Raw genomic sequence first — 16,449 nt, 5'->3', positions numbered from 1 at the left:
CTCTAGTAAAATTGGTCCTGAAATGGGTGTTCTTTGTTCCCTTCGCTGCCCGAACCACGAATAAAGCGCCTCGTCACTTTTTCGTATTCATCACCTTTCAATATTTTTTCTCTCCTTTCAACTATCCGTACATGCTTCTTTTCGTACACCAAGAATCGATTTCCGTTTGTCCAATACCTAAATCCATGGTAATTTTGTTTACACTTTCCCCTTTGTTAAATCTCTTTAAGGCATCTAGTTTCATTTCCATTGTCATGTTAGTTTGTTTTCTTTTCTTTTCGAAAGAAATTTTCACTTCACAGAAAATCAAAAGTTTCCAAAAATATGTTAACATTTATGCGCGTGGATGGGAACTGAGGAACGATATCAGCAATGAACTGACGTCAGTTTAGTTTGCAATGAGATTCAGTCATAAAACTTCCCACACAGTCTCCTAACGTCTCGCATCAATAAAAAAGAATGTGAGCCAGCGGCCAGCCGCTACCTGACTTTCTTTGTATCCTCGAAAGAAGCAAACACCGTTGCCAAGTATTACATCATATTTTGAAATTTGTTAAGCAGTTCCAAAAATTAATGACACAATGTGAAAACGACAAAAATTGCAGAAAAAGAACACTCAAATCCTTGAATAGGACAAAGACATACGCATAAATAATAATTATAAATACTGTAATATTTGTTTGGCCTAGAGATATCTTAAAGAGTTCCTAAAAAGTTGTCGAATTAAACGGAATGTCGAGATTTCGTGAGTTTGCGGGACTCTACTGTACAAGCATACGTAGGGTGTTTGTAAAAGGTGACTATAAGCTTTATTTTCTTAAATATTGATCTGTGGCATACATTTTCATTCAAAGAGTTACTTGAAATAAGTTAGAGTATATTATATCATCAGAGCCCATTCAGCATTGAAAGACTTAACACTTTTGAAACTATAAAAATCTAATTTTTATACGGTTTTTGTAGAGCAAAATGTTCAGTTAGTAAAATGTTCATTAAGTACTAATAAGGTAAATAAAAGAAATTTCATTATATGCTTAATATTCAAAGTAATGCAGAACAAATAGGAACTATGGTGATTTAGAAAACTTATAAAAAAACGAAATTTAACAAGTCGGGAAATTTTTTCTAAATTTTAGAAAACAAAGCAAAAATACCTAGTTTTGTTGGTTATGGAACTGTATTAGCTAAAAGAGAGGCTTTCAACAACTTTGTAGAATCACGAATAACCTCGAGAAAATATAATTTTAATATTAATTTTCTTTGCATTTAACTTACTAGCTCATAATGAACATTATATTAAATGGGATTTTCCTCAATAGGGGAGCACATAAAAATGTCTATTTTAAACACCGTTCTAACCCCAATTTTTCTCATATTTTCTATCTTCTTTTGAGAAAATTGATAATTTGAAGTATTTATCTAAAATCGAGATATAAAGAAATAAAGATTATAGCCACCTTTCTCGAATTCCCATACTAAATTGCTATAGTTTAACTACAAGACTTTTTATAGAACTATTATAAAAATTTTGAAAACATACTTTTCAGCATTAGGGTAGACTAACGGTAATCTAGTTAACTCCATAAAATGAGTTGAACAAAATATAAAAGCCTAGAATTACAAAAACATATTAATTTACATCACCTTCAAAAATGTGTAAATATTACCAATATTTCATTAATAAAAATTAAATATTAATAAATTAAGGATTTACTGTAATTATTTGATTATTTAGGATGTACTGTATTATTTGTAAATTTAGAATTTACTGTAACAAATTAGGGTGTAGCTAATTTATTAAATGTGAAATATTTAAGTAAAGAAATAGTTGTTATGTTTAAAAAAATATTTATGTAAATATTGAAAAGTGATTTTTAAGTATTGTTATTTATTGTAAATACTGAATTAAATTTAATATTTTAAAATTACACCTGAATTTCTAATTGCATTGAAGTTAATTACAATCATTTTTACAAACTTTTGTCATGAGAAGCTCTTCACATATAGAATAAGCTAATGCACGTCCTTCTTCTGCATTTGTACCTAAAAAAATATGATAATTACTCAAAAATTATAAGAGTTTTCATTAGTTTACAAGAAATTTATTTATAGATATTATTACATATTGAATAAAATACATGCAAATACGTCAGGGTTTAAAGGCATATTTTTGAAAAAGCAAATTTTCTTATATTACTTATTTTATACATATTATTAATTTGTTTAAGCCAAACTTATTAATCCATATACTTTTAGTTTGAGTCGTTAATATCATAATATACGTAGTTCTAAAGTAGAACCTTTAAGTTAACTAAAGTGAATACATTTTCTGGGAGATTTTATTGCGTCTACTTTCCACTTCTGTCTGACACATAAAATGAAAATATTTCTATGATTCTATGCAACTGCAGCTTAGGAATTATGCGCATGAAATCTAGAACTTCAGTTCTGGATATTTAATAAGAAATGTGTACTTCGAGGAAAAGGAAGAATCGTGCTACAGATACTTACTGTCATTTGGTTGTCATCAGTACATTATGAAAATGCAAACATACGGTTAATATATGGCTCATGTAGCTCCAATTTTGTGCTTATTTCTTTCTTATTATTCGTAAATGGAGAGTAAGAAGAGCCATAATTCTGATAGAGTTCCTATAAACACACGATCTCAACATTGTAATAAAACATTATTCTTAACGTTTAAACCAGAAGCATAATATGAGGTGCAGCTTGGCGATGGTAATCCGAGGCGCGCTTAAATTATATTAACTACTAAACACTGCAAGTTAACGGGCAAAAATGTACTATTGTTTATGAATTCAGAAAACCAAAACCTGGAGTCCTTTTAATCATACTGTATTTTCTACTATCTAGTTCAATGTCTTACAGCATTTTCTACTATCTAGTCCTTTTAAGAAATGCTTTCTTTTCCTCTTCAAAAATCGCAATTCATAAGACATGCCAGATCTTCTTCACATGTCTCCAATCAGTAGTGGAATCCAGTCGTAAAGAAAGAATTTAAGGAATCAGCTGTATTGTTTTTAAAACACTATAAATTTCTTTATCGTCGTTAATTATTTATCTATAACTTTCCATCAAAATATTTTCAGTACGTAAATTTCTTGATTTATTGCTAGAGTCAAAGTGATCGATACTGGTGCACTTTTTCAAAAACATGAACGACTCTATCTCATCTCAAGTTTTTTATCAACAAATGTATTTACATATTTTCTAGATCTGACAGACTCTAAAAAATTACACGAAAAACGAAAATATCAAGTTTTTGAAATAAATAATGTCATGTAATAATGTCTTTGTAAATAATTGTTTTGAATAAATGTCAAATGTTACTAAAAATTAATAAACATAGTGCATGTTAGAAGATTTCTATCATGAGCCCCCCTCCACTAGGAGGGGTAAAAATTAGTAATAAAAATCTAAAGTTTTGGAACAAAATGACATTAAAATGTATGTTTTTAGATATTGAAAAAAAACCTAAGTCTGATGCTCTGAAACTGAATCCCAATTTATTTTGTGTTCGTTACCTAAAAGAATTTTTTTTATTATTCTTGATATTTAAATATAATATCCCTTCTAATGAAAAATTTCGTGCATAATCTTAAGCCATTCGAATAGTTTTGATAAGCTGAAATATTATCCAAAAAACTCTATTTCATTGATGAAAGGTTAGTAAAATTTTTTATATCTAGAAATTAAATCCCAGCATTTTCAAAATTTCTCATTAAATCTTCAATTAAAAACGTGTTTCTAGAACCTCTCACCAATTAACATAAATTTATTTAGACTATAATTCAGGTTTCAAGTCTAATACTTAAGTTTTAAAATGAGGTATAATAACAATTTTCTTCTTTACTTGAAATTTTAATTTATCAGCTCTATAAGAAAACATGAAAAGGATTTATCTTTATTTGTATATATAGTAAAACATAGAAGCCGAAAACCCTTTTTAATTTGATCCTCGTTATGATCTGAAGCTATAGATTCTAAAAATGCGGAAATTTTATCAAAATCTTTTATTAAAAATTCAGAATTTTCATTCAATATTCCATATTTTGTAAATTTCGAAAACGTTGTGCTAGTAAAGATTTTACTAATCCAGTTTTCACTAGTTTAAGTTCAATAACTCCAAACGAACTAATAGCATATAAAAGATTAAAATCATATGAATAAATTTCATAACAAACAAACTTTTTTGTTACAGCATTTTGACCTTTTATTGGATTTCCAACATTTTCTATTCTTCTCTCTCTTGCATCTATAACATCTTTAACTTGAATATTTATCTTCTAGTTTCTTTTTAAATTCTAATATACTTTCATTTATTAGAATATCATCAGGATCTCCAGCTGTACCATTAATCTTTTTGCAGTCTTAATTTCGCGATTTTTCCAACCAGTTTATTTTTCAATTCAAAATAATTATCTTTTGTGTATTTTAATACAAATTCTTTATTAACAATATCATGATTATGTAAAGGATTTAAACAGTTTTTTTTATTCCACATATCATAATTTCCATCATACGTTAATTTAAAACTAATACCAGGAGGACTTACAGGTCCTTCTTTTATTTCCTCATCTGAAAGGTGGATAATAAGCCACCATTTATTATAATGGCAATTTTACAGGTTCATTTATAGTAATTTCTCCTGTATTTAAAATGCATTTCTTTTTTCTTTTATAAAGTCTATATTTTTAGGTCCAAATAAAATTTATTTCAATATCACTGATCGAAGTATAACTTGCATGATTAGAGAGATCATAACAAAATTTAGGATCGTTTTTCAAATTTTAAAAAATCTATCAAAAATCCTGTTTCAGAATTAATGTCATTCAATCCTGCTTTTAGAACAGACTCATATAATATATTTTTAGAAAAATACATTTTATAATTTGTATTATGAAATTCCTTTCCATTAACCATAAAATACATTCAAGCGTATCTAAAAATTATCAAATATCATATTATTTTGTGTTGCTTTTTTCTCTTTCAACATATTGAGGGAGAATATATATAAGCTTAAAAAATCGTCTAGAGTTATATGTTATTTCATATGTACCAGATGAAGATGAAAATATAAGGGATTTTAACAATCTGAATTGATTTCATTCAATTTCTATTTCTTTTTTCCTTTTAAAATTTTCCTTTTAAATCTTTGCTTCAAACTTATAATGATTTAACATTAGTTTTAAATCAACAACTACTTTATAACTATTTTTTTCATTAGTATATAACATATTCCCACTTCTATCTCTCTGAAGTTGAAACTGGATCTCAAAATGTGTAAGTGCTTTTTTATCTAAAGAAAGAAAATATGTATTTTGAAAGGCTCCATATTTTTACAACATTGCTATTTTTCGTATTAGACCAGCTTAAGACATCCGACATTATAATCTTCATTCAATTTTATATTATTTATTACAACAGAAAATTTAGGGGCTTCAATATCATTTCCTTTAATAGTAATAAAATTTTTATCAGGTTTATCTGAAGTATCAGGCTAGAAAAGTATATTTGTATCTTCGGATGTGGAATAATCAGGATTACAATGAATTATTTAAAAAGCATGAGTCATTAATGAAGCATGTATTTATGATGTTCAATAGATAGTTGTGCTGTATAAATAAATCCTCCTAAACTATTTAAAGTTAAATTTTCCTCTCCAATATTATCATTATTATTTTACAAATTTTTAGTTCTAATTGAAGAAAACTTCTTGAATGCAAAATATTATTTTCTTTTTTTTTATAATAAAATAATAAATAGCATTTTCCCTCTGATTAGTTGCATTTCTGTCCTTATTAATTTCTATAGGATCTTCACTTTCAGTTTCATTATTATGATGGCACTTCGGATCTCCTAAGTCATAAGTCGTTCCCATTTATTTATGTATAATTTTAAAACTTTTCTTTTCATTGAAAATATTTAATTTAATTTATTACGTATGGCTTGTTTTTGAGGCTTATCTATTACTGTTTTTACAAAAACTGTAAAAATCTTTTTTTTTTTTTTTTTTTTTTACTTTTCTGTACAATCGGTGAATATTCATTTATTTATGGTAAAAATCAGGAAATAATAATTTCAACTTCTTGATTTGCATATGAAAGCACACTCGTATATTACATTACGTTAATACTAATTTCATCTAATTTAACGGGAACAAATATAGGTTTCTCAAATATTTTTTAAATGATACTACCTGGTGGATTTAGGTTATTAAGTGAAGACATACCTTCAGTGAATTTTCCATTTGCATAAGTTCCTTTTACTATATCATAATGAATATAAATATCATCATTTCTTTCAGATATATCATCAATATGTTTACCTTCTATCTCTGTGTCATCATCGGGAGCCTTATATGTTTTTGCTTAAATCCTAAAATTTTATGAAATTCATCCTTTTTAGATGAATTTTCCATCCTTTAGATAATTTAATTGATATTCTTTGTCTTGCTTTTACAATACCAAATGTTATTGGGGGGATTTCCTATTAATTTTATCAAATATTTATTTAAATCTGTAACTGTACAATTTCAATTTCCATCAGGTATAGTTATTTCTCTAGCACCTAATGCAGATTCTATGGTTACTTTGTTATTATTACAATTTTTACTTATATTAAACTAAGAAATTCAGATTGGAATTGATTTTAAAGCAATTTTTTTTAAATTTTTAGTGGGGATGTATAATAAACGGTAAAATCTTCACATTTTTCATAATCTTCAGAATTCAAAATAAATAAAGTCATTTATTAAAGTCAGGGATATAAATCCTCCTTATTAATGCATGTATTAAAAGACTCCGTATAAACCAATCATTTTACTAAATATATATTTCCTTTCTTTTTTAATATTTTTTCAATATTGTACACATAATTATTTTTTATTAAATTTTAACATTCATTGTCATCAAATATTCCTTCAATTTCTTCACCATTTAAATTTTTTACTCTATAGCTCTATATCTACTTAGATAATTTTGTTTCTATAAAGTTTTGATACAATACTCTTCCTTAAAGGTTGGTTATTTTACAGTTCTTTTACCGGATAATCTAACATGATCTCCTACATTACATTTGGTTTCTCCTTCTTTGATTTATCTAAATATAAATTGTTATAAACTTTCATTTCGGTTTTGCGTTTACTAGCCTCTACTAGGGGTTTACTAAGCGTCATTTTTACAGATTTAGGATAGGAATTGTTATAATGTTAACCGATTTAGGTAAAACATCAGTATATCTTTTAGTATTGTTAGAGTACATATATTTTATATTTTTTTCTTTAATAAACCTATTAAATCTCTCTGCTATATCAGATTTGGTTTCTTTGTTTTTAGTTATAAACCATTTAATATTATAATCTTTAAAAAACTTTTATGCAGCTTTCTCTGTAAATTCAGTACCTTCATCCATCAATATAAATTTTGGTATTCTTTCTTTAAAAACTTGTTTAAAACCTTGCACTACTTTGTAGGGTTTATATTTATTTTAACTAACATTCATTTTAAGTTTAAACTATCTTTCCTGTCAAGCCTTACTTTCCCCTGGAACTGCCAATGCCAGAATATGTAAATTTGAGTAGAACGCGCAAGCATTCAAATTATCAGCGGAAGTATTATGATTTAAATAGAAGGAAACGAGTTCGGTGAGAGTTATTCTTACTTAGCGAGCGCGGAGGTAGAAATCGAGAATTGAAGAACCCCGCGTTGCGGCCTATGTGCTTGGCGGGAAGTAGTTGCAATTGTTCCAGTGAGCTTCAAGTCTGCTGAATTAGCTGCGGCTTTTGTAAAACGCGGTGAGTTAGTTATTTTAGAGAGCCTCGTAGTTAGAATATTGTCTTTACTTTCTTTTCAGGTTCTTATTTTTATTTTGACTGCCGAGTTGGCACCGTTTGTAAGCGTCAAGAGAACGCAATTGTAATTCATTACGTTGAATAAAAAGGGACTTAAACTCTTTACAAGACTCTGTGGTTTATACAAGCTTTCACAGTCACCCTTGGTTGCGTGCAAGTTGTAGGCGCGTAACGTTATAACTTCTTCAGTTGTTATTTTTTATAGGAAAACCCTAATCATATATATTAAAAACATCTATATATGTCCGCCATCGGATGACCACCGACGTGAAAGTTAAGTAAATGTCTTCCAATGTATCATCATCCTGCCAGATGGAAAACCTTAGCGTGAAAATGGACAGCGTAATTATTGTGACTAATGAAGATTTACAAAATACAGAACCTAATACACAAGGTTCATAATACATATACACCAGGTTCACCACATAAATATACAAGGCTCTGGTGAGTACCATTCATTGTATAAACTAATACACTCACTGTTTGTTTTCATACATTATTTACTTGCTATTTACATGACCTTTAATTATTCGATGTGCGCCCATATGTACCCAATAATACTGACTAACATTAGATACATAAAAATACTAAATTCAAGTAAATGTGCGAAACATTATACAGTATATATTTACAGTTCTGTTCCAGAGATATATTGTTATGTAGAGAAATTATCTGATAGCGTTATAAAAACTATGTGAATGATTTTATGATTTATGGAAATCTTAATTTTTATTTGATTATGAATTATTTATTTTAAGGCTTTAATTTTGGGGAAAAACAGATGCTTCTGGAAATATTATTTAGTTTAAATGAATATTATTTATTTTCCTCTATTTGCAAATCTTGTACAAAACTTTGATTCATTGTGAAAGAAGCAGGGAAAGGGAGGCAATTTTCGCCAAGTCATGATTTCGCGCGCTTTAGAATGTTCGAGAAAGAATTTTCATTGTTAGTTGACCTTAAGAGAGGAAAGTACGTGACGGAAAGGTCAAAGGTTGCTACTTGTCTTTCAATGTAAGTCATTCAGGTTTTTGGCGATTGAGGGTCCGGTTGTTGGCTAAGTGAAGAAGGGCGCGCATGCGCGATCACCCTTATTTCCGCATTCTGGAGTTGAAAACGAAGATTTTGCCATAATTAAGGGGGCGATAAGTGAAGCCATAGTGGGAGCCCGTTTTGTGAAGGAGACGAAGGAAATTCGAGTTGGATTCATACTTTCTCTGGACTCACTGACTCTTGGACTCGCTGACTTTCGGGTTTGCTGGACTTGTGGACGTTGCTCTTGAAAACTGGCTTGAAGAAAATTGGAGTTGGATTCTCTCCCTTACTGACTGGTGGGTGGAACTTACTTGGGACGTTACCCGTGAAGCTTGCTCTTGGGATGAGTAAGAACAGGCGAGCAGTAATTTCCTAGCAACAACGTTTCTGACCGGCGAAATTTGAACGAGTTACCTGCGTGTTGACATAGGACTTTCAGGACCAAGCGGATAGCCGTCCTGGGCAGCAGTGCTCCTGTTTCTGTTCTACAGTAGTGAAGTGGAGTCTACATTTTTAGAACCAGTGTCAAGATGAGCCCGGCCGATATCAACGCGGGATAAGATAAGAGTCCTCCGCTTCAAGATGTCCCTTCAAGATAAGTTTTATTTTTTTTGGTGTGTTTGAACTTTAGGCAAGCTTTTCAAAAACGTCCTTAGCAGTAAAAAAAAACAACGTCAAATCTAAAATTTAACTCTCAGGCCTTAAATTGTTTCCCTTTCCTTTCTTTTAAATCACCAGACAAACCTTAAGTTTTTTTATGAATTTAAATGAACAGACTCTCAGATGAGGTTAAGATTTTTCTTATTGTGTTGTAATTGAATAAACTGATATTTAATCTGGAACCTCTTACAGTATGTTTTCTTTATATATTTAATATGAACTTTTCCTTTATATCTTGTATATGTTTTATGTTTTCGATCCTCTCACGGCGCGGTCCCGGAATGCATTTTTTTCACAACGCAAAAATGCTGTACACGTTTCACTATACGATTACTACCTTTAACGGCAAGTAGTTTCATATTTAACATTTAACAATATAGGAATTTCAGATATAACATGGTACCTAGAAGTAAAACTATTTAACCTTGGTGTCGAAACATTTCTTCATAACATTGGTGCCGTGACCAGGATGCTTAGTGAAGGATCGAATCAGTAACTTATTTTTTGAATTTATTTACTTTGTATAACTTACTGTTTTATGAAAGTGTTAAATTTTATGTGTGAGGACTAATTAAGGTTTTGCTTTGAATTATGTTTGCTTACTGGTTACTGCAGGATATTAATTCTCTAATTTAATTTAAGACTTGAATTTAAGATTAGTTAAACTGTTTTGGTATAATATTAACCAAAAAGATAGTGTTTTAGTACGTGTGATTCAATGATTTCATACTGTGCCTGTTAGGTTGTTTACTAGTACAAAAGTATTAGGTTTTAAGAAGGCTTGTGAATTTCAAATTTTGAGGCTTTCGAAATACTCAGTATGTTTTAGATGTAATGATCGATACTTATGTTTTCTGTAAAAGTACCGGAGTTGTCAATGAGTGGAGGTTCTTTTAAGTTTTGCGCGTAACTGGCAGCTGATTAAATTAGCTTGACAATTTGGAAACTTTTTGAATGATTCAAAACTATTAGAGGGCGATATGTCGAAGAAAACGCGCCGTTCTACTAGACAGCCTGACCCATCAGTAGAGATGTTGGAAGAGACAGCCCCGGGCGTAAAGGGTACTTCAGTTTTTGGCTTGGACCCACTGGAGTCAGTTCCTATTTTTACGGAAGGAGAAAATAGCATTAGCCTAGCTGATTTTTTAGATAGACTCGAACTGATAGCATCACATGTAGGATGGACGGAGTCAGATAAAGTTACGGTAATTCGGGTTAAACTTGGGGGGGAAGCCGCGGAATTTGTTAGGAATAATCCGCGTTTGAGGAGCGAAGCTGATTTTTCCTACCTGGTAGGTGCCTTGAAGGACAGGTTTACAACAGTTCAAAGTCTACATTCCCATATTCGCTCCCTTATACAGGCATTTCAAAAGCCGCGGGAGTCAGTCAGACAATTCGCTGCGCGTATCGAGGCTTTATCTTATAAAACAGTGCCAGTAGAAAGGATGGGCGATCCGGCAGCAGAGACTCAGAGACAGGAATTGCTATTATCTGTTTTTCTAGAAGGATTGCATTTGCACCTTAGACGTCTGCTTTTGCCCCATAATCATAAATCATTTGTAGCAGCGAAAAACCACGCAGTTTTGGAGGAAGAGATGTGGATAAAAAACCATGCTGAGGCAGATTTTCAGTCAGCGGAAGTTAAGGCGGTCCATACTACGGGTACGGTAAATTCCAAGGACACTCTTTGTGTTTCGGGTGATAATGTAGAGCTTGTAGAGGCTATTCGATTGCAACAACAGAACTTAACCCAGTTGACACAGATGATGAATACTTTGCAGAGCCAAATGCAATCTTTGATGGTGCATAATCCTCGGTCGAGATCCTTACAGCCTAGATGTTTCCGTTGTAACCGGGTAGGACACATAAGCAGAAATTGTTATGTAAATGGCAGGTCTAATAACGAGCAGGGTAGATCAGATCACAGATTTCGACAAAGAGAGGCAGGAACGGCGAATACACTTAATTCTCATATGGCACCCGAACATTTGACGGTAGCATCTCAGGATCGAGGTGCAACTGGTAGCAAATTGAATCACCAAGCTCAGACATTTAATTTAAACTAGAAAAGGGTGGGGAGAAACAAACACGCTTCCATTTCTTCCTCGAATGCCCTTTTGGAGGTGCCATCCGTCTTTGTAGTCACTACAGGAGAGTATTCATTACCAATAGTAGAGGGTTCTATATTACAGACAGAAATTAAATTTTTGATAGATTCGGGGGCAACGGTTAATATTATAGAGGAAAAAATTATTGCAGGGTTAGGGGATAAAGTTTCATTTTCTCCTTGTAAACTTTATTTAAAAGGAATTTCTAATCAGAATGTTCTAATCACACGAAAAGTTTCACTTCCCGTAGTATTGCAAGGCAGGATTTTTCCTGTTGATTTTCTCATTAAGGACAAGGATTTTTCTTTGCACTATGGTGCCATTTTAGGAACACAGTTTTTACTTGATAATGCACTCATGCTGGATTTTAGCACTAAACAATTACTTGGGCGAAATTTTGCTTTACGTTGGTGTGACAGTTCAAATTGTCTCTTTCCGAGACCGATAGATTCCTTGGATTATTGCTATGCAGTTCGTAAACATAAACTTTTGCCGTTTTCTGAGAATATAGTAAAGGTAATTGCTCCTACGTTTAATGATTCGCATGACACAGTCCTATTAGAGCCGATTGATAAAAACTCTCATAGTAAATTCTCTGTGGCAAGATCAGTTAATTTAAATAATGATTCTAAGACTTTTAACGTTAAGATAGCAAATTTTACTCCACAGACTATTCATATTAACAAAAGAACTAAGTTAGCATCTATTCTTCCCGTTACTGTGTCTTCAATAGAAACTGCTTGCGTGAATAACACGACGACCATGGAGAAAGGAGAGGATTTTGAGTCGTGGGGGGGAGAATTTGACCTTTCTCACTTGTCACCGGATCAGCAGCAGCACCTGACTAAGCTTTTAAGCCATTACAATGACATTTTCGCTTCTTCTGTAACTCAGCTAACGGGGTGCGATACAATTCTACACAATATTAACCTTAAGGATAGTATTCCGGTTCGACAAAAGCCATACAAAGTGCCTTTTCATCTTCGCGAGGAATTAGATAGGCAAATAACAGAATTATTGGATTCCAATATTATTCAAGAAAGCGATAGTCCATATAGTGCGCCGGTTCTTTTTGTAAAGAAAGCTGATAATACGTATAGATTAGTGACGGATTTTCGGAAACTTAATGAAAAAACTGTTGAAGATTCATTTCCTCTTCCTAATATGCTCGAGCTTGTGGAACAATTGGGTGATGCGAATTTGTTTTCAACGTTGGACTTAACTTCGGGATTTTTCCAAATGAAGATCCACCCGGATGACACATTTAAAAGTGGTTTTTCGACCCCTTCCGGGCATTACGAATGGCTTCGGACACCTTTCGGAATGCGCAATGCACCCAGTTCCTTTCAAAGGCTCATGTCTGTTGTCTTAGCCAATCTGTCCCCGTTAAAAATAGGCATATACATAGATGACATTGTGATAGCTTCGAGTACTTTTGACGAACACCTTGAAAAGCTTAAAATAGTTTTTGACAGACTCAGAAATCATAATCTTAAGTTGAAACCGTCCAAGTGTCATTTTCTCAAAAGCCAAATAACTTATCTAGGCTTTAAGGTATCAAAAGGTATCTTACAACCAGATGACAGAAATTTAAAAGTTGTACAAGCATTTGTTCCTCCTCGGAATAGAAAAGAAGTTAGAAGGTTTCTCGGGCTTGTAGGGTTTTATAGAAGATTTATACCTAATTTCGCACAGAAGGCTCTTCCTCTTACACAGCTAACAAAAGACAAAGTTATATTTAAATGGACCAATGAAGCTCAAAATTCCTTTGACACTCTTAAAAATGAACTTTTAAAGGAACCTATTTTAACTCTACCCAATTTTTCCAAACCGTTTTCGCTTTGTACGGACGCTTCCAATTTAGCCTTAGGAGCTGTTCTTTGTCAGGAGGATGATACTGGGTTCTTGCATCCAATTTGTTACGCAAGCCGGAAGTTAAAAGATCCGGAGACCAGATACAGTACAGTTGAAAGGGAAGTTTTAGCAGTAGTTTGGGCTACTGCCTTTTTTCGCCAGTACCTTTTAGGAAAAAGGTTCACAATTTATTCAGATCAGGCGTCGCTGTCCCACGTGCTAAAATTGAAGGATCCCACTTCTCGGATAGCTAGGTGGATTATGAGCTTGTCCCAATTTGACTATACAATAATACATAAACCAGGGAAATTGAACGTAACAGCTGATTTCTTGTCTAGAGCAGTAAATGTAACGCACCTTGTTCAAAATTCTGTCAGTCCAGACTTATTACAGACGTTCAAAGAAGAGCAGGGTTCAGATATGCATTGTAAGCAGATTATTTCAGATATAAAAAAAATTTGACTCCTAGTCCTCGTTTTTTGAAATTTTTTATGCGTAATGGCATTTTATATTGTGAATATGCTAAGCAACGTACCCGTTGGCAAAAACTGCACAGGTTGGTTGTTCCACGATCTTTAGTTTCACGTATTCTGCAAGAGCACCACGATTCGCCGGTGGCGGCACATTCCGGGTTCCATCGCACACTGCAACGTATTCAAAAATCCTTTTATTGGAAAGGCATGTATAGGGACATTCATAATTATGTAAAATCTTGTCATTCCTGTATCGGAAGGAGGGGTCACCGGCCTTCTCACAAGGCTCCTCTTCTGAGAATGCCTGTGGCTTCCCGTCCGATAGAAAGAATAGCCATGGACATTGTTAATCCCTTACCCATTACTTTACAGGGAAATAAATACATCTTAGTTATCACTGATTATTTTACGAGGTGGCCCGAGGCTTATCCTTTGAAAGACTTTACTTCTGAATCTATCATAGAAAAACTGGAACTTTTTATTTCGGCTCACGGTGTGCCTTTACATGTAGTTACTGACAGGGGCTCGAATTTTATTTCACATGCAATAAAAGAAGTATATCAGAAATTAGGCATCACTAAGCACACCACCACCAGTTACCACCCGCAGTCTGACGGAGTCGTTGAACGCTTAAATGCTACTCTAATAAATTCTCTCAGCCACCTTGTGAGTGAGACGCAGGAAGATTGGGACAGACATTTGCCTTTCGCACTTTTAGCGCACAGAACTGGACGGCATGGCGCATTACTGGACTGCCCAGCATTTTTTCTTTATGGAAGAGATTTAAATTTACCTATTGATTTGTTGACACAAACAGACTTTAAGACTTATCGTGACACAGATACTTATTCAAGGGATTTAATTTTAAGACTCCGCAGGGTTTTCTCTTTAGTAAATAAAAACTTAACGGAAGCGGCTGAAAGACAGGAAAAGATTAGAGACAAGGTTGTTTTTTCAAAAAATATTAAAATAGGGGATATGGTGTATCTTTATACTCCTGTGTTGCGGCCTGGATTGACTAAGAAATTTGCGAAGTTTAATAAGGGTCCATTTAGAGTGGTCGAACAGGTCACCAAAGTGAATTTTAAAATTGAGTCAGTTACGAGCCCACAGCAGTCGCAGGTAGTACATGTGGATAGATTGACAAAGGTACCTGAACGTATAAACTTTCCTTCATTGCAGGCGTGCAACTCTGATGCTCCAGAGAGAATTCATAATCAATGTGCTGATATTCCTTATAACCTGAGACGTAGGGATTCGCAGGGTTTTGTTGCTTACTAATGTAGGGCTTTGCAAACATTTATTTTTGGACTCAGTAAATCAGACTTTAGCGAAATATATACATATATATATATATATATATATATATTTGTTGTATATAGTTTGACTTTTTCAGTTTGGCCAAACGTTATTTTGTATATGCATTAGTATTATTACTATTATTTTTGTGTGTCTTGGATAAAATTCTAATTGGTATTTGCACAGCGTATTCGTTATGCTATTTTCGGAATTGATTTTGGTTGAATTGAATTTTTGGACAATCACGTTTTCCTTCTTTCTGATCTTTGTGTGGGGTATTTTCGGCTGGTTCCGAGGTTCCTTGTGTTGTAACGTTCCTTTCTTTTCTAATGCTTGGCCCTGATCAGGCCGCTTCTGTTCTTAGACGTGATTGTTTGGGATTCATTCCTGGAAGTTATTCATTTTCGTAGTACTTAGGGGTCTTTACTCCTTATTTGAATACGTTCATGTGACATATTTTATTTGGAATTGTTTGAATTATTAGTGTGTTTATTTTCTCAGGAATTTATTTTATGTATCTGCGGCGCGTTACTTATCTTATTTTTATTTATTTCATTTTTTTTTTTTTTGGTGTGAACAATTGGATTAGATTATTTCTTTTTTCAGGTGTGTGTATTCGAACACATTCAGTGGCTTATCTATCGTAAGGGAAAAATTGAAAGATAAAGTCTTCTTCAACTTTGAAAGAGTGATTGTTCTTCCTTGGTCGAAGGTGAGACGTAGGAGGGTGAAATCTGGTTTCTTTTAAGGTCAAGTTCCTCTACTAAGGAGTATTATGGTGCTGAGTTCACATTCCGGGGTTGGGTTGCTTTCATTTTCTCGCGTTGAAGGCTGCAGGGGGGAGTTGTTAACACAATGATTTCTAACGACAGGGTTTTCCCTCGCTTGCATTGACAACTCCGTACTCATTTAATGTACTCCATGATTGTGCTCAGCAGAAATTGTCACAATAGTAGAATGTGTTCGACCTCAGGTGAAATTGTTTACATTAATGGACAGAAAAGGAATGAATAGATAAATAAACGTTCAGAAATGTGGCCACACAGAGACTGCAACACTAATGTGATGCAATGAACTGGAAAAAAAAAAGAGAAATTCTTTTTGTCATTATTGATTGATCTTAGACATATTTTGTTTGTGATTAGCG

The 16,449-nt window shown here is 32.8% G+C and overlaps 1 protein-coding gene and 1 long non-coding RNA gene across 2 annotated transcripts in view; one reads left to right on the top strand and one right to left on the bottom strand.

Annotated features, from left to right (window-relative positions):
- LOC118198747 (mutS protein homolog 4-like) overlaps window positions 1–16,449 on the bottom strand; it is an 84,790-nt gene that overhangs the window by 9,253 nt on the left and 59,088 nt on the right. Inside the window, exons 16-17 of the mRNA XM_085817617.1 lie at window positions 1,979–2,043; window positions 1,541–1,611 (exon numbers count right to left, since the gene is read on the bottom strand). Coding sequence (XP_085673743.1) covers window positions 1,541–1,611; window positions 1,979–2,043 — 136 coding nt within the window. The remainder of the gene's footprint in view (window positions 1–1,540; window positions 1,612–1,978; window positions 2,044–16,449) is intronic.
- Window positions 663–16,449, top strand: part of LOC146997398 (uncharacterized) — a 71,497-nt gene continuing 55,710 nt past the window's right edge. The window contains exon 1 of the long non-coding RNA XR_015041401.1: window positions 663–796. This is a non-coding gene — a long non-coding RNA (uncharacterized LOC146997398). The remainder of the gene's footprint in view (window positions 797–16,449) is intronic.

Source organism: Stegodyphus dumicola, chromosome 5 (assembly GCF_044657685.1).
Source record: "Stegodyphus dumicola isolate Sdum_Otavi_A_Nest chromosome 5, ASM4465768v1".
Classification (NCBI taxonomy): Eukaryota; Metazoa; Arthropoda; class Arachnida; order Araneae; family Eresidae; genus Stegodyphus; species Stegodyphus dumicola.
The sequence above is the reverse complement of the archived record's forward strand: the minus strand, read 5'-3'. Positions and strand labels throughout refer to the sequence as shown.